This window comes from Alnus glutinosa, chromosome 12, assembly GCF_958979055.1.
Source record: "Alnus glutinosa chromosome 12, dhAlnGlut1.1, whole genome shotgun sequence".
NCBI classification, from domain to species: Eukaryota; Viridiplantae; Streptophyta; class Magnoliopsida; order Fagales; family Betulaceae; genus Alnus; species Alnus glutinosa.
Window position 1 is genome coordinate 14,227,213 of NC_084897.1, and position 27,507 is coordinate 14,254,719.

The following is a 27,507-nucleotide window of genomic DNA, read 5'->3' on the forward strand; positions in this document are numbered from 1 at the left end:
AAAACAAAAAATAGAAAATAAAAATACTTATACCAAGATGTTCAATTCAAATTACCATTTTGAATTAAAAAAAAAAAAAAAAAAGAAGGATAAATTACACTTTGTCCCAAATTATCATCCCATTTGTACTCCTACTTCCAAATTTTGACACGCTACGGCTCGTCCTTACGAACTACCATTTTGTTTGGAGTATTATTTGCATATGGTCCATTTCGAAGCAGTGAAAGGTATAAAAAAAAAAAACAATTGAGTTTAGAAATATGAAACTCAAAGACATGAATCCACAAAAAGGTGTAAGCAATCCTGACTTTATATTATTTAATTTTAAGATTTATTTTATTATAAAGACGGTGATAAAAGCTTGGGTTGCAACGAGATAGCTTGATCTCCCAAATGGAGTAATCTGCAGCACAAGACTCCCCATTCATATTCTTTTTCTACGCAAACCCAAGTCTCACCTACGCCTTCCGTTACCTTCTGTAACCGGCCACGTCAACAATGAGCTTAAACTAATACAAAAATACCTCCATTGCTTTCCCAAGTTTTCTCAACAGACTATAACAACTGGTGCATTAAAAAAAAAAAAAAAAAAAAAAAATTAACCCAAACCCTTTTCTTCTTGTTTTCTTTTTTCTTTTAATTAAAAAATTTTAATTTTTTAAGTTTTCAATTTCTCTAACTTTTTAGTTTTAACTTCTTTATTCTTTTCAAAAAAATAGTTTTTTTATTTTAGTTTTAAAGAGAATAAGGATATTATATAAATATTTCAATAAAAGTAACATTTTTGGCACACTTTATTAATTTGATGAGTCATATTAGTGCACTTAAAAGTTCAAGAAGCTATTCTAAAATCGTCTCCTACTTTTCCATAGTTTAACTTTCAAGACCAAAATTTCAATTTCATGATTTTAAGACCAGAGTTTTGGATAAATTCTAATCCAAAAATGCAGCTTTTTATTTATTTATTTATTTTGTCAATTGTTGAAGCAATTTTTTCTATTCAATAACACCCTCTCACTTTCTCATTGCTCTTTCCTATCCTTTTTTTTCCTAATCAATATTCAATGCAGGAAAAAGGGAAGTTACAAAGGTGGGTCTTTCCCACTTGCTCTTTCCTATCTACTCTCTCCTCTCTCATCTCTCATCTGTCATGACCACCATGGACGAAAGTCTTTCATGGCCAACCTCCATGGCATTCCGTGACGCGACTACGGAGGTGGGTCCCCCATGACCCAGAGAGAAAGCAATTGGACCATTGGGGTAAATAATTGAAAACAAAAAACATTTTCGTTAAACAATTAATAAATACTAATCAAAGTCTTAAGATTGAAAATTTGAAACTAATCCAAAATTCAAGCATGAAAATTGAAGATTAAGGGCTTAAAGTCGATATAAGGTGAAGTGCAAGAAGTAATTGATATAATTCCTCATTATTTTACTATAAAAAATAAAAAATAAAAAAATAATGGGAAATTTAAATCAAAACACATCAAAGTAGAGTATTGCCAAAGCTTATGGTTTACTCTTATATCTAATATACAAATCAATGATAATCTGTGTTACACAAAATTAAAATCAATAATCACCTCTCCTACTGCTGACAAGATCACTGGCAAAATTGTCCTCCTCATTTTCACAGTGCTCCAAGTATTCCTTGTAAGCAGGATTATAAGCGGCAGCCATGCGTAGATACTTTGAAGCTTCAGCTTTTCGACCTTCGTTGTATAATGCGCTGGAAACCCAACTCCTCGGTAAGTTTTCAACATTTTTAAGTGGGACTAAAACAAATTAATGCTAATCTTAATTGCCTCCATTTCGTACCTTGCAAGCAAAACAATACCATCATAATAATGGACTTTGCTCCTTGCGTCCTCTGGCTCTTTCAAGCTTCCAACTCTTTCCAGGTGTACCATTCCTTCTGCACTCTTTCCCTGACAATAACAAAAAGAAAAGAATTTGGCTTACGTATGTGCCTATGGGCTGTAGTTTTTTTAACGGTCAATGTTTAGTTCTTGAGACTTCCATGAAAAAGATGTGAAAAGTACATAAACCCATCGACACTCTCAAAAGACGTCTTGAGAGAGGAGGGGATATCATGACTTATAAAGTATCCAAGTAAAGAAAATCTTAGCGATGTAGGACACTTTAACACGCCTCCTCACGTGTAGCAATTAATGGCCAAACACGTGGACAACAACGGGAGGAAAATGCCCATCATCGCAAGAAACCTGTGGCTCTGATACCATGTGAAAAGTCCATGGGCTCATTGACACTCTCAAAAGACGTCTTGAAAGAGGAGAGAACATCATGGCTTATAAAGTGTCCAGGTGAAGAAAATCTTAGCGATGTGGGACACTTTAACAAAAGAGAGCGAGTAAAATTAGATATGGACAGTTGAAAAAAACACAATAAATATGCCAAAAGAGAGCCAAAATTTGTGGGCACTTTACCTAAACTAAAAGCCTTAACTATGAAGACAGAAAGGAAATGTTTTAACGAGCTTCACCTGCCGTATACAAGCGACACCAGCCCACTGAGATGAAAGAATTAAAAGATCGATATACTCGTCTTCTGTTGGATCACCAGCAAGGAAGAGCTGATATGGGGTAAGACAACAGTTCCGATTAATGGAGTGAAAAAGGAAAATTCATATATAAAATTCTTGTAAGAACTAAAAAAAATCAAAACGCAAGCATTAGAGACAGCTGAGTGACTATTCACAGGAAACATTATAATGAGATCCTTACCATGATCAGTGGGGGGTCTTCAGGATCAATTCGTAGGTAGAATCGAGGATCGTAAGATTTTAGAAACTAATAAAATAACTACTAATAATGCAGATATCTGATAAAGAATTGTTAAATTTTCTAAGGATTCAAGGAACAAAAGTATTAAAAATACTAAAACTAATAACCTCAGTATATGAAATATAATTTTAAACTAATGTGTCCACTAGCAAAAGAATTAGCCCTGAAAGAGGAAGAATAAACATGTGGTTTCTATATGACATGGCCAAATCTCAATACCATGATCATCACAGATTGCAGATATGAAGCAAGCGTTTCACCACGGACAAACAAACCATGAAAATAAATGGAGCATAAAAACGAAACAATATAAAGCATATATGAATTAAGACCTTGTAAATAGCACGCTCTAAGTATTCGGTAGCCTCTGCATGCTGCCCATTCTGCAATAGAGTCTGCCCCATAACAATCAAAGCTCTGATGTATTCAGGATCCTTGTCTAGTGCCAATCTATAACCAAAAGTTTCCAATGCAATTCAACAGCTAAGGACAAATAATGCAACTCAACAAACATGGACAAAGCTGTCACCTAGGATCAAAATATACACAAGTTGAAAGAGTAGAGAAGAAAACCAATTACAAGAGCAAGTTACCGAAGCAAAGGAATCGCTCTTTCTTTTTTCCCATTTGATAAGAGCTGGACTGAGAGCTGCCAACAATAGCAGCCATGAACATTGAAAAGACTTAAAACATCTTTGATATTCATATAATGTACCAAGATTCATGCTCATAGACACTCACAGCAAGCAATTCTTTAGGATGCAAGTTCTCCACAGAAATTTTGCGCTGATTTGTGGGGGAGTCCGTGGATGTTATTCTAGGAGCAAATGTTTCTTCAGAATTTCCAGCTGCAGTTGGAGCACCCTTGTCTGGTAACCCCAATTTCGCACGAACAGCAGGATGTCTGAGAGATAATTGCTGCAAAGTTTATTGTCAGATGACTTTGGAAACTCATTCGATAAAGCTTGTTTAAAGGCTAATAATGACCTTCTCAAAAGTTGTTGAGCAACAAGAACGGAAGGATGAAAATCTCAGAATACCATACCCCAAAAACGTACCAACGATTTACTAATAAAAACATACAAAAAGAATGTATATTAAAAAACCGCCTTGTTCTTTGGCTGATTTTGATTTCAACACCTTAGTTATCAATATTTTTATTTCACTACCTTATGCTACTCCATTTTTGCAATCCACAGCTTCCATCCAATTTTCAGTCAAATCTGTATGCTGGTGTCAGCACCTAAACTCCAGCGAACACATGGTTTGAGTCGCTGGAGCCTCCTGGTAATTATGGTGACTTTTCCGGAATTTTTTGAAGCCATCTGATGTGAGTTTTCTATTTTTCAGTATTTTTTTGGGACGACAAACTTTTTTTCAATCTGTAAATTGGGAGCTGTTTGGTTGTTATTGTTGCATGGGTCTTCATTATCCTTTCCTACTCTTCTGATACCTTTTACTTACTCACCTACTACTCCGATATCCTCGGCTTCTCTTCCTAATCCATCATTTTTGGTTTATCAACAATCTCAAGAAAGGCGCGTTGTTTGTTATAGCCCTGGTATTACATCTTCTCTGTTTGAGGTCCCTGCTCCATCATCCTTTTCTCTGTATATTGATGATTTACCTATTGCCTTACATCGAGGTAAAGGTACTTGTACTCAACACCAGATTGCTCGTTTTGTTTTCTAGATCGTATTTCCTCTTGCTTGTGTTCATTTGCATGTGCCCTATCTTCTTTCTATTCCTTCCTCTTATAAGCAAGCTTTAGCTACACCTAGATGGAAGCATGCTATGGATGAGGCAATGAGTGCACTTCACAAGAATCAGACTTGGAAGCTTACTGCACTTCCCCCTGAGAAGTAAATGGTTGGTTGTGTTAATTACTTCTTGATGGTTCTGTTGAGAGCCTTCAGGCGCAATTGGTTGCCAAAGGGTTCACACATACATATGGTGTGATTATCTAGAGACTTTCTCTTGTGGCCCGTCTCACTTATGTTCTTATTTTTCTTTCTATTGCGGTTAGTCGTTCTTGGCCTTTATACTAAGTTGATATAAAAAATGACTTCCTTCATGGAGATCTTCAAGAGGAAGTATACATAGATCAACCCCCTAGATATGTTGTTGCTAGTAGTGAACACCTGGTATGTCGATTGTGAAAGGCCTTGTATGGTTTGAAGCAGTTTCCTTGTGCCTGGTTTGATAGATTCAGCGCCATTGTACTTGGGTATGGGTTCCAGCACTCTAGTTGATCATTTTGTCTTTTGTTCTTCACTCCTCCACTGGCACCATTGCCTTGATTATTTATGCGGACGAATCTTTGGAAGTGACTCAATAGGTATTGTTAATTTGAAAAGATATTTAGGGGGAATCTTTCATACCAAGAAATTGGGTGCTCTTTGGTATTTTCTTGGGATTGAAGTTGTTTGTTCTCTGGGCATTTCTCTATCTCAGCGGAAATATGTTCTTGGTCTTCTGTCTGAGACTGGTCTCTTAGGTACTCAACCTACTGATACTCCTATAGACTCTATTGTTAAACTTGATGGTTAGCAAGACACACTGTTTACTGATATCGGTCAAAACCGTTGAATGGTTGGGAAGTTAATTTATCTTACTATGACTAGCCCCAACATTACTTATGCCATTGGAGTGGTTAGAATATAAATGCTCCTTGTCAACCTCACTTTGATGTTGTTTGTCGTATCTTGTGCTATCTGAAGGGTGCCCCCTGGCAGATGATTGTTATACAAGCCAGCCACTACTTTGCCCGTCATTGGTTTTAGTGATGCTAACTGGGATAGAGGTCGACAACATAGACTGCTATTTTTATTGCTAACAATCCTGTTTTCCATGACTGTACCAAACATATCAAGGTTGACTGTCATTTCGGGATTTATTGATGCAGAAACGGATTGTCACTCCATATGTCCACTCCACCGATCAGTTCGGTGATATTCTCACAAAGCCGTTATCTCGTGCTTCCTTTCAGCGATTGTTGAACAACCTGGGCATGTTTGATTTGTATGCTCCAGCTTGAGGGGGAATGTTAGAGTTGCCATATTTTATATTTTTATATTAACTTGTTATTCTTATAGCTTAAGGGTATTCTTGTAATCATGTCATTAGGGCATAAGGGTATTCTTTTAATTATGTTAAATTTACCCTAGTATAAATATATGCTACTGTGAAGGGACTGAAACATATAGTCCTAATCCCTTTCTAAACTCTTGCCTGATCTTCTCTTCCCTCTTTCTAACCCTAATCTCTTGAACTTTACAATCCAACTCAAATATCTTTTCCTTTCTTTTCTTTTTTTTTTTCGTTCCTTTTTGTTCCATTTTCTCAGGAATTAAACAAAAAAATCAAGAAACATGTAATACCCAGTATATTTTGAGCATCCAAACATATGAACTCATTTCTTAAATTTCAACTTTGAAATAATGATCAAAGGGAATTCCTTGAACCGTCAAAAACATCCTTGAGAATGTTGACACATAACAAACGAAGAATTCTTGAAGGCAAAGCAACAAACTCTTATTCTATTTTTTTTTATAGGTAACAAACTCTTATTCTATTCACATAACGACAGTACAATAACTCACCTGAATGATGGTTAATGAACTATTGGTAACCCAATAGACTAGACTCCCCTGCAAAAACAAAACAGAGATATAAATTTGAATTCTTCTTCAAGGAGAGGGAGGGGAAGATGAGAAGAGGACGTTACTATCAGATAAAGCAGTAGCAGTAAGAAAGTAACAGAAGTGTAATGGGGATGTTTTAACCAATTCATTGTGGGAGGCCAAGCAAAAACAGCTTTTAGTTCTAAAGCAGGATGTACAATAAGTTATTTGACACTGTACTTTGGCATATTGTTTCTATGGAGGAAATTATAATGCAATATGGAAACTGCTTCATTGCTGCACAACTGCAGACTTTCCAGATGATGGTTCTACAAAGTGCCTCAAATAACATCATCTTTAAAAATGACACAAAAATTATATGAATGATTCACGGATACATGCCATAGAGCACATCGTAATGCCCCATGAACAGTAACAACCCAGCTCCAAAACATGCTAAGTTAATTACTATCACCACGCCTCATACCTCTAAATCAGGTCAACCTACCAAATTTTGGCAAGATAAACTTCATAGGAGATTTTGGCACATAATCTCATAACAATCCATATTTTCCCAACCTTTTCTACCACTACAAAAAATTTAATAAAACCACAGTATGACACGAAAGCTCAAGTGTGCAGTGACTTGACTTATGAATAAGGATGTTAACAGGTTGGTTTTAAGTTGGTTTAGCTTTACCAACCAACAGAGCTATGTAAAAGGTTGATTTTCAGTTCCTACCAGCTTCCCGTCCCAGCTTTGATACCATTTCACTGGACAGACAAGCATATAAGATCTCATGTACTACTTCATATATCTGGTATTAAAATTTAATAATGTTAACAAGGTCCAAAAAGAGCAAGATGTGGCTGGTTTCAGTTCGTGCCACTCTTATGTCATGAGGCAAGATATATGAAACTTTGGAGTGAGAATTTTTCATCTCTTTCTTTATGTTATCTAAGTCCTCCAATTTTCAAGCCATTGCATATTTACATCAGCATGGTGCCATTATTGAAAAAAAAAAATAAAAAAAATACAGGAAGTAAGGATACATCAAATTAGCATCTTACCTGTTTCTAACACATATCCCCATACAATGAGATATGTTTCTATAAATAAGAAAATTAATTTTCGTTTCATGGATACAGCTTGGAAACATTGAGATATGTCATTATATTGCAAGGATACAGCACGACACATTTTCAAGTGAAACGTTGATTTTTTTTTTTAAGTAAGAAAACTTTATTAACAAAAGCATGAGGCGCACTCTCTCTCTCTCTCTCTCTCTCTCTCTCTCTCTCTCTGCCCTAGTGACGGAGCATGAGAGCGCGTCCAGCTAGGGGCTCGATTTCTTTTCCGTCCTCTCACATTCTCTATCTCTCATAGCCTCTTGCTTGGTCCTCAAGTTTTGTGTTTCGGTCCTCTGATTTGTTGGGTGGTTCTTTGTTCAGCGATGTAGTTTTTTGGGTTGCTCATCTTAGTCCCGGGTGTGTCGTGAGATGGATAAGAATTTCATAGTGGAGTCGAAGTCTTTTACCTTCTCGGTCTTGGGTGGGGCGTCGACGTTGAGGGTGGAGGAGAAGAGAAAAAATTTCCAGGGTACGGTCATCTTGAATTCTCAGAGCTCCGAGTGGCTTGCATCGACGTTGGAAGTGTTGTTGGGTTTCCCGGAAGAGCAAGACTTTGTTAAGTCGTTCAGAGAAGGATCGAAGGCTATAATTGCTCGGAGAGGTGGAAATAAAGCTGGGCGCTTCTTAGAGGCGACAACATTCGGGTTGGGCGGTCGGAAAGGGTCCATTCTTATCCCCGAGGGCCGTGGAGGGTGGGGATGGCTTAAAGAATTGGCCAGTTGATTTTGATCATAACGGGAAGGTTGTGGTGTGGGAAGAGGGAGAAGATAATTATTGGGATGGTTTGCCATTAGATTGGGTGATGGATGGGGATTTTGGGGAGGAGGCTATGGCTATTCGGGATGCCATGGAAGAGGAGTTCAGCTTTTTGCGCGCCAGAAGTCTAAAGGAAAAAGGGAGCTTTTGAATTTGCATAGTTCCATCAATTATGGTGACGCGAACTATCCCTCTAGGCGTAGGAAAGGCAAGGCACACAAGTTGTAGGTTTGTTGTGCCTTGACGGGTAGTGGGTAGTCTTGTTCTTAGTTGGGTTCTTTCGTAGCCCGTTTTTGGTGTTGTGGGTTAGTGTTGGTTGTTCCTGTGTACTTAAGGACGCCTTACGCTTTCTTTAATAAAGTTCTTCTTACTTATCAAAAAAATAAAAACAAATACATAGGAAGTATACACAGGAGCAGTCAAAGTTAACCCGCAAAACCTAAACCCTAGAAGCCGAAAAAACATCCAAAAGCGAACTACAAAAGAGCCCAACTAAGATACAAGGCACCCCATCACCGCCCAACTAAGATACAAGGCACCCCATCACCGCCCAACTAAGATACAAGGCAACCCACCACCTGCCAAGGCACACCTACCTACACCATATGTGCCTTGCCTTTCCTACGCCTAAAGGAATCTTTCACGTCGCCATAATTGATGGAGCTATGCAGAGTGAAACATTGATTTTTCTTAAAGAAAAAAGGTCTAAATGTTTTTTTTAGGTCTAAAACTTTATGAATATCAAACATGGATCAGGATAATTTGTTCTTCTGTAATGTAAAACATTTTTTTTTTTGGTAAGTAATTCTATCTCATTAAAAAGTGCAAAGGAGAGCAACCCAAGTACACGGGTATGTATTGTATAGCTTCTAAATTAGTTTCATTATTTCTACATATTTTATGCCTTTAAATGCTTTTTGTTTATTTTTTAAGCTCAGACCCTAGCATAATATGTATTTTAAAGTATTTTTACATATTAATTAGTAAGTCCTTGCCTCATCCAATTTTAAATTTTCAAGAATTGACATATCTTTGTATTTACAGTTGTATCATATCCATATCTTGTATGCATATCAGTGCTTCATAGCTGTTTAGCACGCATGTATGGCCATGTATTGGTTCCTAGACAATAGATATTACAATGAAATGCCTTAAAAAAGTGCAGATTCTACTTTGCCATATCCTGAACTCTCAATTATCTCAACTATTCAAACATATAATTGAAAGGGGAAAAATGAAAGGAAAATGCTATATTCTTGGATCTACCTAATTAATCAAGTCCTACATACAATAGCTTTTTCCCACACTGATAGCAAAATAGAGCTCTCCACATTTTGAGACAGAAAATTTACCAAAAACAAGAATATCTAACGGTAAAACAATTTTTAGAAATGTTCAATTAAATTGAATTTAAACATAAAATTGATATCATATGTAAAAGAAAGCTAGTTGGAAACAAGCAAAATGCATTTATTTGTAAATCTCACAATTAGAAATTTCCATGGATGCTTGGACAATACTCATATACCCAACTTAGTGCACCTAACTACCCAAAGTTTTGCAAAATAACATAAATTTTACCTGAGGAATACAGTAGCCAATAAAAAATAGAGGCAGAGTCAAAAACTCTAAGTAGAATTTGTAGTACTGCAATAAAAAGGAGAATTCCAATTAGTTGTGTGACATTAAATTTATATATAACCAGTAAAAAGAAAGACATCCGCAAGAATTCAATTCAATCAATTAACACACATTAATTCTAGAAAACCAATATATTCAACACAATAAGATAACAATGTCAGCGAAATTTGTCCACAACTTGCATCTACTCACTTTTGATAATAAGCCCAACAGGCCAGTCACTTTTCCAACTGAAGATGCCCCAAAAGAAACCTGTTATATTGATTAAAAAAAAGTCAACATATATTCTTTAATATTAACAAGATTGACTTATCAAAATATGCTACTAGTCTATGATGTCAAAAGCAAACTGGAACATTTTGAGAGGATTTGACAAGAGTACCACACGATCTATTTAAGTAAGAAATACTCTTGTATAGCACAGGCAGATTATGTTATCCAACACTTTAGGAATTTGTAGACATTAAGCTTGTATGCTATGAAGTGTAAACAGCTGTACTACTGGGGTCATAGCCAGAGTAATAAATAAGAATACAAGTAACAACTTGTGCACAAAACAAGTGAAATGTTCTCAGGTGCACTACGACTAAGCAAATATAAGAATATTTGGATATTCAACCCCATTATCACTGAGAAAAGAGGGATCTGGGAGGGCATGCATAACTATAAATACACGTAAATGCAAGTTATGATCATTAGTGAAGAGAGACTAGATAGTCAAATACCTGAACATTACTATAATGCAAGCCAGCTATCAATAAAGGAAAGATGGGGCCTGAAACACCATGTGAGAATTCAGTCAAATTCTGGAACCATAAAGCACCACCCTGTAATGAATGTGAGAAATTTATAGTTCAGCTAAGTTAGAGAAACTATATAAATTCTATTGACAATACAAACTGCACCATATGGTCAAACTTTCTACAGCACCATAAATTTTCCAGAATACAAAGATAACAAAGATGAGCATTACCCATAAGGAAAAACAATAGATGGTATATTGATTTACAGTTGTAATTGCGTTTAGTTCAACTTAGGGCACGTTTGGTACACAAGAATAGATCCAAGAATGGAACAGCTATTCCTATACTATTTTGTTATTTGATTGTACCACCATTACTGAGAATATTCCCCTAAAATGATCCTCTCAAAGGGGGAGGGGGAGGGGTAGATATTCCCTAAGAATGGAATAGCTGTAAAAATAATCTCCCCTAAAAACCATTTGTCATTTTCATTTTGGTCTCCCCCAAGGGAATGGTCGGCCACCCCAACCGAACCTTCGTGGCACCCCAATGCTATTGGAGGTGGTCACATCCATCCCTAACTAGCTATCTGGTGGTTGTGACCACCAGATCAATGCTCACGGCCTAGCCCAGGCCGTTGCCTAGCCTCGCCAACTACTGGCCCAACCTACCGTCAGCAACTCAATGCTCACGGCCTAGGCCAGGCTATTGCCTAGCCGGACCTACCGTCGGCAACTATATTTGGCGGTCCTCTGCCGTCTCCGACCACTGTTTGTTGCCGCCTAGGCAGCACTCCGCCATCTCCAGCCACAACACGGCTCAGGCCACGATGGAGGACCACCACATATGGTTGTTAGCGGTAGGCCAAGCCGAACTATGGTCGGTGGTGGGCTTGACCGAGTTGTGGTCAGCGATTAGCAAGGCCGGGTGGTGGCCGATGGTGGGTTGGGTTAAGCGATGGCCGACAGTGAACTCCAATTCATGGTAGCAACCACCAGATCTAGTGGTTCAACCACCCCCGCGCAATGGTTGGGGGTGGCGCCGACCAAGAGGAGGAGGAGGGGGGCGGGGGTGCTATTCTCACGTTTTTTTTTTTGTTTGATAAGTAATTGAAATATCATTAAAAGCATAAGGCGTCTCCAAGTACACAGAAAGTACACAAGAAAAAACAACTAGTTAGGGAAAAAAAAAATCACGATAACTAATCATCAAATGATAAACAAAAACAATTATCCAAAGATACAGAATATTGAAGAATAAAGATTGAATATCCTACAAAATCTTCTCACGGTCCTCAAAACTTTCGTTGTTCATTTCCCTTCATAGACACACAAAAGGCTCGAAGGCATCATCTTCACACATCAGAATTTCGAAAGCTGTCAGCAGTCCACCAACAAGTATACAAGTCGACTGCTCGTCTAGACATAACCCAAGACAACCTAAATCGACTGAAGAATGCATTTCAAATGGTACAGACAACCTCACAATGGAGAAAAAATGGTCCATAGGCTCCCCATTCCTTTTATATATGCAGGCTATGCAACATCTATTGACCACAATGGCGTGCTGCTTCCTGAGATTATCCATGGTGGATCTTTCCTAAGGCCCCTGACCAAGTAAAAAAGGCCGCCCTCAAAGGAACCTTAATTCACCAAAAACTTTTCCATGGGAAACAAAAGCCATCATTACAACCCATGACTCTGAAAAAGGATTTAATAACAAACAACCATGTTTTGAAAGGGACCCACCACAGCTTATCTTCACCTTCCTGACTCACTTTAACTAAATAGAATACCTTGAAGAACATGGCAAAGACAGCTACCTCCCAATCATGAGCCACTCTAGCAAAGCTCACTGTTCCACTAAATTGAGCCACTAGAAAGCTTTAAGAGAGTCGCAACAAAAGAATCATTTGCATAAGCAATATCATATAAATCTGGAAATGCATCCTTCAGGGCCCTAACCCCACACCATAGGTTTGTGCCAGAATCTAACCTTAGAGCCATCTCCCACCTCAAATCCGATATGACTTGAAAACTTCCTTCAACCCTCCTAATATTCTTCCATAACCTCACCCCATAAACTTCCAAATTTAGAGTCCAACACCACTCTCCACCAAGCCTCTCACTCAAACCAATAGAGTCAAAGTCATTTTCTTAAGAGAGCACGATTGAACATCAACAAGTTCCGAACCCTTAACCCTCCTTCAAAGATTGACAAACACACCTTATCCCAACTTAGCAGGTGATATTTGAATTTTTCGCCTAGCCTAGCCCACCCCATAAGAAATCACGTTGAAGCTTCTCAATACGGTAAGCAACACCCGTAGGTAGAAGAAAGAGGAACATGAAGTACGTAGATAAATTGGAAAAGTGTGTTGTTGATGAGGGTAACCCTACCACCGTTAGACAAATACATCATTTTCCAATTAGCCCAACGATACTCTATCTTCTCAATAATACGTCTCAAATGTGCTTGGCCTCATAAAGGGCCCCCAACAGTAAGCCAAGATACTTCAAAGGCAATGAAGAAACCCCACAACAATTTTTTTTTTTTTTAATAAGCAATATCAAATTATATAAAAAGTGTGAGGCGCCCCTAAGTACACAAGAAGTATACAAAAGGAACACAGAGAAAAAGAAAACGACGACCCACAAAAGCCCAAAACAACAACCCCCACCCCCACCCTTAAAACCTACCAAACTACAAGAAGACACTCCTAACAACCCAAGCCAAACCTCAAAATGCTACCAGAGCCCTCTTGCCTTTGCCACGGCTAGAGCCTTCATAATTAATGAAACATTCCAAGTTCCTTATCAAGGGTGGACTAGAGATCCAGTAACTGACTCCCATGACCTCCACAAGAAATCCCCAACAAAGGGCCAATCTCCATCGCACGTTGCACAATCTCGAGCTCCCCTTCGTGCTGAGCCCCAAGCTGATCAAGGGCCACCATCGGCTCCTTTGAAGACTCACCCAACTCAGAAAACTCGGATAGAGGAGAAAAAGCAACGTCAACCACAAACATGCAAGGTAGCATCAACCTCGGTGAGGGGAGGCCACCGTATCAAAACCGACACTAGCCCATCCAACCGATACACCCAAAGAAGAAGAAAGATGCTGAAAGGGAACTGATGGCATACCCAACAAAAACTAGGGGAAGCACCTTGCTAACGACAGTAACACCGGCCTCAGCAGGAATAACAAAATGCTTCCAATGTCATCAGACCTCACCAAACCATACCCATCCTTTGGCGTGACCTCCAGCAAGCCATAAGGCTCCACCGCCGAGAATAGCCTAGAAAACCCGGCATTATCCTCCCCTAGACGGTGCTCTGGCCGCTGACCAAAGGTAGAAAACCAAGCGGGGCTCTGAAATCCAGCAAACCCTCTCCCAAAATAACCAATCCATCCACATTATCAACATTTCTAATAGGAACCAATTTTGATTTAACCAAGTTCATCTTCAAGCCCAAAACAACTTTAAAACACAAGAATAAGCACTGTAGTTAACGTAGATGATCCGGGTCAACCCCACAGAAAATCAAAATATTATCAGCAAATAGAAGATAAGAGATATCAATCCCACTTGTAGAGAAGCCAGACAATAAACCCCCACTCACTGGGGCAGATTTCATCCTACCCAATGATTCCATCACAATGACAAACAAGGGAGACAGCGGCTCCCATTGTTCTCAAGCCACGAGAGCTATTAAAAAAACCTGTGGGAGTGCTGTTCACCAAAACCAAGAACTGCATAGAGAAAAATACAATCAGCTATCCAACAGTGCCATTAAACCCCCCCCCCCCCCCCCCCAAAAAAAAAAAAAAAAAAACTGAACCTCCTTAGCATGTACAACAATCCCAGTTAACATATGTTAAGAGTCCCACATTGCCAATGTGTATACCTGGGTTGTAGGCTTTATAAGCCATGAGCAAACATCTTCCCTTAAGGTGCCTTTTGTGGAAGAGTAAGGCTCAATGGACTTTATCATGGTATCAGAGCTTCAAGGCCTTAAATAATGTTGGGCCTTCCTTCTCGTTGTACACGTATTTAGACAATAGTGACACACGTAGGAGGCCGTGTTAAGAGTCACATTGTTAAGGTATACCTGAGTTGTGGGCTTTATAAGCCTTAAGCAAACATCTTCCCTTAAGGTACCTTTTATAGAAGAGTAAGGCTCAATGGACTTTATCAACATAATCATAAGCTTTTTCTAAATCCATTTTGAAGAAAACACCCAGTTCACCGAATCCTATTCTACTATCAAGTCATTCATTGGCAATAAAAACAGGATCAAGGATTTGCTTACCTTGAATGAATGCATTTTGTGACTTAGAAATAATCTTAATCTACTATGAAGTACGAGTTCCAGAGAGGATTGGTGTTCAGAGGAAGCTCGAGGACCTTACGGGGTGAGTCTTTGGAGGAATATTAGAAATGGTTCGGGTTCTTTTTCCAACTTTGTTTCCTACAGGGTTGGGGCCGGTTCCCCGCATTCACTTCTGGCATGATGTGTGGTGAGGAGAAGGGGCTCTCAAGTATTCATTTTCAGAATTCTATTCCATAGCCCACAATAAGGAGGCCTTAGGTGACAAACTATTTGGACCTCTCCAGTTCCCCAATCCATTGGAATCCAAGCTTCATTACGGCAACCATGATTGGGAACTAGAATCTCTTGACTCCTTTCTCAATCTGTTATACTCTTCGAATACTAATCCCGAGAGAAGTGGATAGTATGTTGTAGACACCATTTAGTAGGCACGACTTTGCAATGAAGAGCTTTTATAATATGTTATAGTCAGGTGAGCATAGTTCATTCCCTTGGAAAGTATTTGGAAGGTTAAAGCCCCTCCTCGCATTACTTTCTTCTTATGCACAACAACAATGGGTAGAATCCTCACAGCGGATAAACTTAGAAGGCGGGGTTTCCATCTAGCTAACTGGTGTTGCCTTCGTAAAAAGAATAAGGAAACTATTAATATCTTCCCATCCACTACGAGTATATTGCTGATCTCTGGCACTTGGTTCTTAACATTTTCAGGGTTCCTTGGGTCATGCCTAGTAACAACCTAGAGCTTCTTCATTGCTGAAATTTCAAGGGCAAGAACACCCTAAAGAGGCAATTTGGAAAGTTATTTAAGCTCTCTTAATGTAGAGCATTTGGAGAGAAATGAATCAGAATCTCTTTAAGGATGGCGAGTCCTATGTGCTTTTTTAAAAATCTTCATTTCTAAAAACGCTTTTGAATTGGGTTATTATAAATGTTCCTAATTTTGACTCAAAGAATATTGTCGATTTGATTTGTTTTTTAAATTGTACTAGCTTTATGGTATTCGGTTCTTTTGTATACTTTTCGTGTACAAGAACTTTGCTCTATTTTCTATAAAATTACTTCTATTCATCAAAAAAAATAATCTTTTCCAACACCATCAATTTTTCTTTTGATAGGTAAGCAAAAAGTTTATAAAAAGCATAATGGCGCTCCTAAGCATACAGAAAGTATACAAAAAGGACAAACCATCTTAAAACAACCCAGCAAGTTTAGAAAAATACCATAGAGAAACCGTCAAGGCCTGAAGCCTTGTTACCATTCATAGCTTTTACAACCTCCAACACCTCTCTTTCCTCAAAATCTCTCTCCAACCCAATAGCCTCAATCTCATAAATAGAATCAAAAGAAGGACCGTCCAACAAAGGCTTCTAAGTGAACTGCTCGTACAATTTAAGATAAAACTGAACAATGAGCTCGCTGATCTCCAACCGGGTGGTAGAAACTATACCATCAATCAGCAGGGAATCAATGGAGTTCTTCCTTCTGTTGGAGTTAGCCATTTTGTGAAAAAAGAAACTTCGTACATTTGTCACCCTCCATTTTGGAGTTAGCCATTCCTATATTATTTTTGGGTATTTTAGGAAATTTAGTTTAAATCTGATTCCATTCCAGTAAGGAAGTTTTGTCCTTCATGCGTTGCCACCAAATGAGTGAATGAGAACAGTCATTCCATCCCAACTTCTTGTATTCCTGGTAACACTCATTCCTATTACTAATAATCATCATTTGAGTGTAACAAACATACGGTTAACATTATTTAGGAGCTCTTCTACCATCATAGGAGCAAGTAATGCTTCTGTATCATCAAAAGAAGCATCCATCACTTCAGAACATTTTAGCAACAATTCTTGCCCAATGGACTGCCATGCGTATAAAAGTTACCCAACAGTAGTTTTCAAGGCAAAGTAGGATTGCAAATTATAAGGAAAATTCCAGAAGCTAGCAGCTTCTTAAGAAAGTTTATTACCCTTTGCATACAAGAGCTTTACATAATTACTGGACAAATCTAAATTCAGGTCTAGTCAATTCTTAATTAGGTCTGAACTAGTTATTTCTCCACCCGCCATGTGTAATTGGCTCTCCCAGTAGAGAGCCATGTGAGTAGAACATATTTTTGGCTGTGGTTTCCAGGGACGAAGTATAAATGTAAACCATAGAAATAATTCCAGAGAGCTAGCAGCTTATTAAGAAATTCATTTTGCCTCTCGTACAAGGCCTTCATTGATATGAATATATGAGTTGTTGATTATTACATCATTAACTGTAACACAACTACTATTTTGAAGAAAAAGAAGTTCAAATGTATCTGTCTAGTACATTAGTGACTTACACAATCAAAACCGGGATGATGATCCAGTGACATTCTCCGAACACTAGTCATCCACAAGAAGAAGCATGGTATCTGCAGATGATTTGAAAGAGAGAGCAAGATAAATTAATATGAAAGTTGTCCATGCAACTCCATATTCAAGCCAATATGATTTTCAAGTTTCAGCAGGAATACAAAATATGCTTTAATTTTCCCCTTTTCTTTCTTTTTTTCAAGCTTGTTTAAATAGCCATTGATGACTGATGAAATGTTAATAGTAGTAGCAAAGAAATAAAACATAAATAACACACTCAAATCTCGGACAAATCCAGCACCATTCCTAACCATTATTGAGTAATTCATCATCCATATTTTCAATTACTTGATGAAGGTAACAGGTGACAATCGAACGCCTTCATATGGTATATTAACTCCCATCAGCTACTTCGCAGATATGATCGATCATTCAGCTAACCCCATACACAAGCATGCACTTCTACTACAGAAGTTTAGCAACAGTAATTGGGACAGCAGTCAGTTTGACATGGGCTGTTATAAAAATGGATTTTTCTGTTGACAAATTGGGCTTTGGAAATCAAAGATGTTAGAAGACAAATTGTTGGGAACGATGGAAGTAGGAGTCCAGCTTTGATGGTTCCTACCAATTCTGCATGGGCAAGTAATGCCTCATTTCTTTATGTTCAACGTACTGATCTAAATTAAAATCTCTAGTTGACTGGTCCTACTCAAAACCGCCATGTTATAAAACAGTTACTATAGAGGTCTGAAAGGGTACTCAGATGATATTATGCCTTTATATTTGTTTCCTGGTCTAATTCCTGGGCTACAGACTTGGGTTAGTAATCAACTACCTTAGACATCCCATTCCTGGTGTTTACGGGATTCAAATATATTCCCAGCCCTCTGGTACAAAGCCAAGATACTTTACCAGCTAGGCTAGCAGGCACCCACATTATTATGTATGTCTTCTCGAGACCCAACCTAAACCATATCAAACTTCCAGCAACAAGACAAGAAACACCATGTGGGCCCCTTTTTTGGTGTCTTCAATGTATTTAGATTAGGAAAATAAGCACATAAATGGGTTGCCTGAATACAATTGTGAACTTGAAAAATAAAGAGATAGTTCTATTCTAGGTATATGACATAAGGTAGGAAGGAAACCCTGGTATACAATCTAAACCTTCTAAGCGATGGTTTCCAACATATGGCTCACTCTGTTCAAAATGCAATGAAATCAGGTACTCACATACTACATTGTCTGTCACTCCACGTAATGGTTTCAGGGACATTGGCTCTTGTCTGACTCCATTCTAGTTTCTTGATGAGAACAGCTTTGACAGAATTTAAATAACTGTCAAGATGGATTTAGGTTATATTCTGACAAAGAACTTCTCATGACGAGTCTGTCGTAGAAACTAGAATTCAGAGTCAGACAAAAATGAGAAGAATGTTCTAAAAAATGTTCATGCATGTAGCCGAAGGTGCAAAGCACCCAAGTCAATAAATCCCTACATTGGCCCAAGGCAGGCACTACAAAGGCTTGACTAAGTGAAGTGAGACACCAATATATATATTTTTTTTATAGGTAAGAAAAGAAATAGCATTAAAAGGCGTAAATGCGTCCCTAAGTACACAGGAAGTATACAAGGACACCAAAATAAAAGAAAAACAGAAAACAAAGGAAGAACACCCGAAAAACCCAAAAGACAAAAGAAACCCCCAACCTAACCACAAAAACCCAGATCCCTCAAGGAACCTGGGCTACTTTACACAATAGCTAAATTCTTAACCCCGCTAAAACCAATACCCCTAGCATCAAAATTGATCAAGCATTCTAGATTCTTGACCTCTCTTTTCACTTTTTGCTTAAAAGTAGAGACAAAGCGCTACCCCTCACCAACTAAAGTCAAGAAATCCAGAAAACCCTTCTCATTCCCCTTGAAAGAAACCCCCATTGTGTGAAAACACGACCTAGCATCTTGCACTACCCTGGGTTATACAACAACCCCTCCCTCAGGATCATCCCCCTTCGAAGATTCCTCACCTCAAAGACCCAAGAAGACTGTTGGTCCCTCCAAGACATACCAGGCAAAAATTGGGGAGAACGCCCATACACCGAGAACAAACTCGGTGGAAACAAAACTCACTAAAAATATATGAAGTAGTAAATAAATCGATAGCGCATTTATGTGTAATATATAAAGAATTTTACCAAAATAAGCATCATCATCATCATCATCACAAACAATGGAGATAAAAAACAATTATGCTGATCTCATTTGACAAAAATGAGGATTTTAGAGCACTAAAAGAAGAAGAAATGAGAAGGGGACAAATAATCAAATTAAGAATGAAAAAAGGCTGGTACAATTTTGAGAGAGAGAGAGAAGAAGATAGACCAAGTGTCATGACATTTGTTTTTCTCACATGCATTGCATTGATAAAATTTATATGTATTTTATTTGGGAAAAGTACATAAACCCCCTCAAACTACCACTCCATTGTCAATGTGCCCCCCAAACTACCAATTGTGTCAATGTCTGCCCCTAAACTACCAAAAAATGTCAATGTCTCTCCTAAAACCAACAAAAAGACAAAAATAACCCTAAAAAGTTTCAATAAGACAAATATATCTTTACAATTTCGGGAAAAAAAAAACAATTTTGTTAAACAAAAGAAAAAAATGAGAAAAATTAAATCCAAGGGGGTAGCCTAAACTGAAAATTATATAAAACAAAATCTTAAAAAAAAAAAAAATCAAAAAAATGAAAAACGTTAGGTTTTTTTTTTTGTTTTTATTTAATTTCAAGAATTTTTAAAATTTTATAAAGGGTATTTTTGTCATTGTAGGGCACATTGACATTGTTTGATAGTTTAGGGGGGAACATTGACACAATTGATAGTTTGGGAGTACATTGACAATCAGGTGGTAGTTTAAGGGGAGTATGTGTACTTTTTCCTATTTTGTTTATGCTAGAAAGTTTGACGTAGAAATCATTTGAAAAAAAATGTCCCAGTTCCAATGAGTAAAGGATTACCTAAATTGTGGTTCAGATAAATATATGAAAAAATTAAGCCATCAATTTAGTTAGGCACTTGTTTTTAGTGCTTATTGCCTCAGCCAAGGTGCTTCCTAGGTGCAAACTGAAATTCTAGCTAACAACTTGCTCGCACAAGCGCCTGGGCAAGTATCAAGCTCGCCTTTGACTACATAACCCCTTCTATTCTCGAGCTGTGGTATACAATTGCTAGCAGTTTCTAAATCATTATGAAGAGGCTAAAATATTTCATCCTATAAGATATAAATATCATATGTTAAAAAAAAAATGCATTTTTAAAATGAACATTATTCTCACACCTAAGATAGACGTATCACCTGGATGGAAACGTAAGCAAGGAACCATAAAAATGAGGGGCATCCAATTGCTCTTCTTTCCTTCCGGAAAAGTGAAATTTGATCAATATAACTCCTTCCTGAGAGAGGTGGTGGCAATGGAGGAGGCACTTTGAGAAATGCATATGAGAGTCAAACAAAAGTTAATTGTAAGTTGAATAGATGAACAGCAGAAGAGGATTCCATGGTAAGAATGCCAAGAAATGACATATAATGAATTTTCCTCATAATAGTATGTCAATAAAATTAAGACGCAGAAAACTAATAGTATTAATGTCCACCAGTGTCAGGGTCCAGCAATTTGTGAAATAATATAGCAAAGGTGCTGCAATTATTTTTTTAATAAGTAAGAAAAACTTTATTAAAGAAAGCATAAGGCGCCCCTAAGTACACAGGAACAACTAAAGCTAACCTGCAGAAACCCACAACACCAAGGCCCCAGAAAACAAAAAACCAAAAACAAACTACAAAAGGACCAATCTAAGAACAAGACTACCCATTACCCGCCAAGGCACAACAAGCCTACAACATGTGTGCCTTTCCTTTCCTACGCCTAGAGGGATATTTCGTGTCACTGTAATTGATGGAGCTATGTAAATTCAGAAGCTCTCTTTTTCCTTTAGCCTTCTGGGCCGCAATCAACTGGAACTCTTCTTCCATGGCATCCCGAATAGCCATGGCCTCTTCCCCAAAATCCCCATCCATCGCCAAATTTAAGGGCAAACCGTCCCAATAATCATTTTCTTCCTCCTCCCACACCACAATCTCTCTGTTATGATCAAAACCGACTGGCCAATTTCGAGATTGGGAGAAACCGTTTAAGCAACCATTCAAAGGGGAGGAAGGACCTACCACCCTGCCATTATTAACCTCCTGAGGCGACGCGGGAGAGACTAGAACTATCGGGAGAAGGTTGAGAAACCCCTTCCTAAAAAGGCCCTGATTCACTGGCGTCTCTGACTTCTTCATTGCAAGAGGCTTTGCTGCCTTCTCCGCTGGCGGCTCTGCACTCGTAACCCTCTTATCAGAGTAGCCAACAGACATCTTCATGGCTTCCAGGGAATCAGGAAGTAGCACATTATTCCACTTCACAGATTGCCCTTCCCTCAGTTTTTTCTCCCTCCTGTAGTAACACTGAAAAGGCTTAGAAACCACCACGGGGAGAGGAGAACACAGCTTCTCTCCCAAAACAGCTGCTCCAACGAGAGACGGAGGGGCAGTATAGTGTTTAGGAATCTGAAGCGTCCCCAAATGAGTGAACTTAAAGACAGGAGCCGCAAAGGAGTAGGATCCGCCAGAAAACCCAAATCCGGTGCCAGCGAAGGGGGGAAACCAAAAACTTTAGAGGCTGGAGTCTGGCTAGAAAACACCGAAAACACCTGGGAACTGCTCGACACACCCTCGGAAGAAGACTCCGTCCCTGTAACTACCGCCGACGAGGGCTCCGACCTAAAAGAATCCCCAACAAAAACCGATGAAGCTGGATTCACACCCTCTGTGGCTCCCAACGCTGTAATCTCCAAACCCCCAGGAGGAAGCCGATTCAGAACCAACCCAGAAGACACCTCTGGTGTCGTCTCCGGCAGGGATGGCAATGGACAAGAAACTTTAGGTTTCCGCAAGAGTCGGGCCACGCAGAAACCTAAGGGTTTTCGATTCAGCCCCGACCGGGCAAACCGGTCCAGAACTCTCCTTATAGCCTGGCCCAATGCCAAATAAAAACTGAGACCCAACTTACGCCATGTCTGCAGTCTCAAAATTTCAAAATTCAAACGAGTACTTACCCTGCGGACGAACATGCTGGTCTTTGTCCAGCAGATCAAGCGGATGAGACTCCAACAAGTAGCAGTCCACCACCGATCTCGAAATAGCCTCTACATGCCACACCGTCGGAAGAAGATCAAACTCGCAAGGTTCCGCCAACAAAGCCCTAAACCAGGAACAACCACCACCCACTATAGGCAATGCCTTCGCAGCAATGGTCGAATCCAACCTCAAAACCTTCGCAAAAGAAGGCCCCGTTCACTTTGGAGCCAAGCCCAGAGTCGGCCGAACATCCTTCACAACCTTCTTCTCCGATGTAGATGAGGAACCGAGCCCGCAACCCATCGAGACTGAGAGAAAATCTACAACCTTTCTCGGCTCGTCGGAGAATTTAAGCCATCCCCACCCTCCACGGCCCTCGAGGATAAGAATGGACCCTTTTCCGACCGCCCAACCCGAATGATGTCGCCTCTAAGAAGCGCCCAGCTTTATTCCCACCTCTCTGAGCAATCAGAACTTTCGATCCTTCTTTGAACGACTTAACAAAATCTTACTCTTCTGGGAAACCCAACAACACTTCCAACATCGACGCAAGCCACTCAGAGCTATAAGAATTCAAGATGACCGCACCCAAAAAAAATTTCCTCTTCTCCTCCACCCTCAACGTCGACACCCCACCCAAAACCGAGAAGGTAAAAGACTTCAACTGCACTATGAAATTCTTATCCATCTCACGACATACCCGGAACTAAGACGACCAACCCAAAAATACCATCATCGTCGGAAAAAGAACCACCCAACAAGTCAGAGAACCAAAACACAGAACTTGAGAACCAAGCAAGAGGCTAAGAAAGATAGAGGATGCGAGAGGACGGAAAAGAAATCGAGCCCCTAGCTGGACACGCTCTCACGTGCCGTCACTAGGGCAGAGAAGAATTTGATGCCATGGTGGTGAACCATAACATCCCCTTATTCTATTCTTCTCGTGGTGCTGCAATTATGCCATGCTACTGGTACGGATAAAGGCTTTTGAATACAACAATTATGGCAGGGTACTGTTGAAACTAATAACCTCTAGCAAAAAATGAAAAACTTGCAAAATAAATTTTTCATACCCTTCTCACATTTTTATGTGGATAATTACTCAACATGCTGAACAATGCGGGAAGAGACAAGGTGAGATGACGGCATATTCATGGTAAAAATAATTAATAATAGACATAAAAATAATTAATATTAAGGTTAGTGTAAGACCCTCAATATTTGATACAGAATACAGGCACAACCATCATTGCAAGTGACACAGCCTTAGCATAATGCACAGGTTGAAGTATTGGAATAGACTCCTCCATCTCTTTTATATTCCTTCTTTGTGTTGTACTCTTTCATTTCTTCTTCAGAACTATTTGAGGCAAAAATAGTAAAGGATTGTATATCTTTTGATTCTTCACTTATCAAAAAGTCTTCCTATGATTCAACTTTGATCTTTAATAAAACAATAGTGTCCTTGTTGGTAACGATGTCTCTCCTTTCCCTTGGAAGAGTATTTGGAAGACGAAGGTTCCTTTTAGGGCGGCCTTTTTTTGCTTGGTCAAGGGCTCTAGGGGAAATCCTTACTATGGACAATCTTAGGAAGAGGTAAGTCATTGTAATTGATAAGTGTTGTATGTGTAAGAGAAATGTGCAGTCTTTGGATCGTCTTCTCCTACATTGTACATTTTTCAGTCATTTTGGGCTATCTTGGGTGATGCTTAGTAGTGTTGCTGACTTGTTTGTTTGTTGGTGGACTAGTGGAAAAACTCGGAGTGCTGTTGTGTGGAAGATGGTGCCTTCCTGTCTTGTGGTGTCTTTGGAGAGAAAGAAATGACAAAAGTTTTGAGGACCGTGAGAGATCGTCAACGGAGCTAGAGTCTTTTTTCTTTTTTACTCTTTTTACTTGGAAAACTGCATTTGTAGCTCCTTGTGAGCTTATTTTTTATAATTTGCTTGTTCCTTTCTCTCCTTCTACCTAAGTGTTTTCTTTTGTATACTCGAGTAACGCTTTTCGCTTTTAATAATAATTCGATTACTTAAAAAAATATAAATTAAAAAAATACTTGAATTTTGTTGAGGTGTATCTAACACAAAAAGAAGGCATATATCAACATCTGATCTTTCAATTTATTTTTCTCCAGCAACGTGTTTTAAGTCTGTTTCTTTCTTCTTGGGAGAGCAAACTTTGAACCAATATTATTTGCAATTGCAGCCTTTATTTGATGTGGGGCACAATTGGAATCTCCTTCTAAGGAGTTTTATTCCTTATTGTTATGTTTATTTGCATTAGAGAGTGGTTTGCTCAGTTTTAATTAAGTTTTACAAAAGCAGGGATAATCTGACAATTTCAAAAAATTTAGAATGCATTGTACCAGAGGCTGATAAGTCCTCCTTTTTTTTTCTCTCTTTTGGAGTCCTATTATGTTTTGTTTTAGTCTTTTCCTACTTGGTTTAATATTCTTTTTCCTTTTATTTAGCAATCATAGTCTTTCTAGGAAAAATATAAAGGAAGCCTTTTATCTATTCTATCAAAAATATTAAGACTGAGGTTAATAAGTTTCCAAAAGCTTTCTTAAAGCTTTAAAGGTGTGATTGCCTTCTTCTTCCTAGGTGAGATTGCTTAAAAAACCTAGGTTGATTCCCTAGGGTTTATCCTTTCTTTTTCTCGTTCAATTTATTGTTTCTATACCAAGTAGCCATCAACAATCATTTTTATAATCCAATCATCCCTAAGTCCTTGAACATCAAACCCCATTCGAAAACTCCTCAAGGCATAGTTTAGAGTTGAATTCCTAAACATCATGAATCAGATTTGGAACTAGAGCCCATTAAAGCTTCTGTCCTGTGTCAAAAGTTCAATCCAATGAGAAACAACTCCCATGCCAACTACAATGCTCATTGCTGTAGGAAAAAAAGTGCAAGCATCTATGAAGAACATTCACCAACAAGTGTTCCATAAATAAGCTTTTGGTTTTTCCTTTTATTTTCTTTTTATGATAAGTAGCACATGCTCCAAAGACTAACACGCAACCTTTACTCCTGAGTATATGAATGTTTTTCTCCTTTTCCTCCCTAGTAGGGGGTCTTTCTTGTATACTTCTTGTGTACTAGGGTTGTGCCCATTTGCGCTTTCTAATGAGATTGAATTACTTATCAAAAAAGAAGTTGGCACTGTATAAGGCAAAAGGCTAGATCTAGCAACTATAAGCATCATGCACATTGCACATGTTGCTGACTATCATTGATAAGTGGCACAGTTGGCACTGTAGCTGCCATGATTGTTTCCATGACTTTTTTTTTATATCTTTTTTCTCTTTCCGGTTAGGTGTTTCTTTTGTATATGCCACGTGTACTTGGGTGTGCCCTTCGGTTTTATTGAAACTTGATTACTTATCAAAAAAAAAATTGATAAGTTGAGCAGGGACAGCATCAGATTACTGTTCCTTTTTTCCCCTTTCTTGGAAACAAAACTAGGGGATCTATCCATGCCTTTAAAGCAGGTAATTTCCATCTCAAGTTGAACAATGGTAAGAAGCATAAAAACAAATATAGACCCAAGCTTGACCAGGTGGCAAGCATCAACATTATTATTAAGGGAAGTAACAGAAGGAAGGAGACTAATGTTCGTGCATCCAAAATTCTATGTGCATGCTTTGTCTAGCAGTGTATAAAAGTACATACACAATGAGTTTGCGCATGCCTTTCCCAATTTCTTATGTATGCAAAAAAGTCAACAGAATAACAATTCAAAAGACAATATGGAGTGACCCCAATGACTAATCAAATAGGAGATTCAAAACAACATTGAATAACCAAAGCAACAACAGCAACAAATACAAAGTTAACAAAGATCAAAAACTCACATTTAGGGAATAAATCTCCTATCCTTTTCAACTTGTTAAGTTGCAATACTAGTACTGGGAACAGTGCAACTCTGAGAGCCAGAGTGGAGGAAGCAATAACTATCCACCTGGAATGTCATCCAAACACATAAAAGAAAACACTGAGTATCTATAAATAATTAAAAAAATAAAAATAAAATAAAAAATAAAAAAGAAACTTGTTATTGGAACACAAGTCAGATTATCAAGAAGCCAAATTCATAACTATATATTCAAATAACAGATTGTCAAGTGTGATAATTTCTTTCAAATGAAATAGGCAATGTGCGTAAATTTCAAAATGGCGATTTTAGTGCAGGAATCTAATAATCCGAAGGAAAAAAAAAAAAAAAAAAAAAAAAAACAAACAAACAAACAAAAGTGGTCATTTTCTTCTCGACATTTTCTCGGCAACCAAACAGAAGGAGAAGAAATGAATGCCTACCAGGGCAGTCCAGTGAGGTCGTGGAAGCCATCGAGCATCGAAATCACAGCACGAACTGGGAGAATGGAATCGTCGACAGTAACATCGGGCAGTCCCTGCACAACTTCACCACCAAGCCCTACATTTATAAGCTCCAACTCGGTCGCCGACTCGGCGGCCGAATCACCGGCAATTCGGCCGAACTCGGAGTGATCGGCGTCTGCTGAACGAGAGGAAAAAGGTCGGGAGAGGAAGAGGTGGAGAAAAGGGAGAGGTTTGAGAGTGTGAGAGGGGTGGGGAGGTGGGAAGAGAGGGATTGGGTTAGGGTGAAGGTTACCATTAGGGTTGGGGAGGAGGTGAGAGAGACGCGCGGCGGAGAGAGTGGGGAGGAGGGAGGAGGCGCGAGAGCGACGGAGGTGGGAGAATAGTATGGAAGTTGCCATCAGTCACAGGGTGGAGCAGGAGGGAATCAGAACTGGTCTTGAGGCCTCTCTGTTGTCCTCCTCACCCTTCTCTAAAAGTAGCGGTCCAAACGGGCTCTGAACAGCCCAATAAAATAGGGTGTCGATTTCAAGATTATATAAATTAATTTTAATTTTGATTTATTTAATTAAATATGTCAAACTCTAGCTTTTCAACCT

The 27,507-nt window shown here is 38.7% G+C and overlaps 1 protein-coding gene across 1 annotated transcript; it reads right to left on the minus strand.

Moving 5' to 3' along the window:
* Positions 1-1,414: 1,414 nt before the first annotated feature.
* Positions 1,415-27,400, minus strand: LOC133851300 (ALBINO3-like protein 2, chloroplastic). Its single transcript, XM_062287644.1, has 14 exons — positions 26,888-27,400; positions 26,425-26,531; positions 20,747-20,874; positions 17,368-17,439; positions 10,684-10,785; positions 10,151-10,210; positions 9,899-9,964; positions 6,410-6,457; positions 3,549-3,725; positions 3,401-3,456; positions 3,140-3,257; positions 2,507-2,596; positions 1,822-1,931; positions 1,415-1,732 (listed from the first exon to the last, which is right to left on the minus strand). The coding sequence occupies exons 1-14, from the start codon at positions 27,307-27,309 to the stop codon at positions 1,576-1,578; spliced, it is 1,713 nt and encodes a 570-aa protein (XP_062143628.1). The 5' UTR covers positions 27,310-27,400; the 3' UTR covers positions 1,415-1,575.
* Between the last annotated feature and the right edge of the window lie 107 nt (positions 27,401-27,507).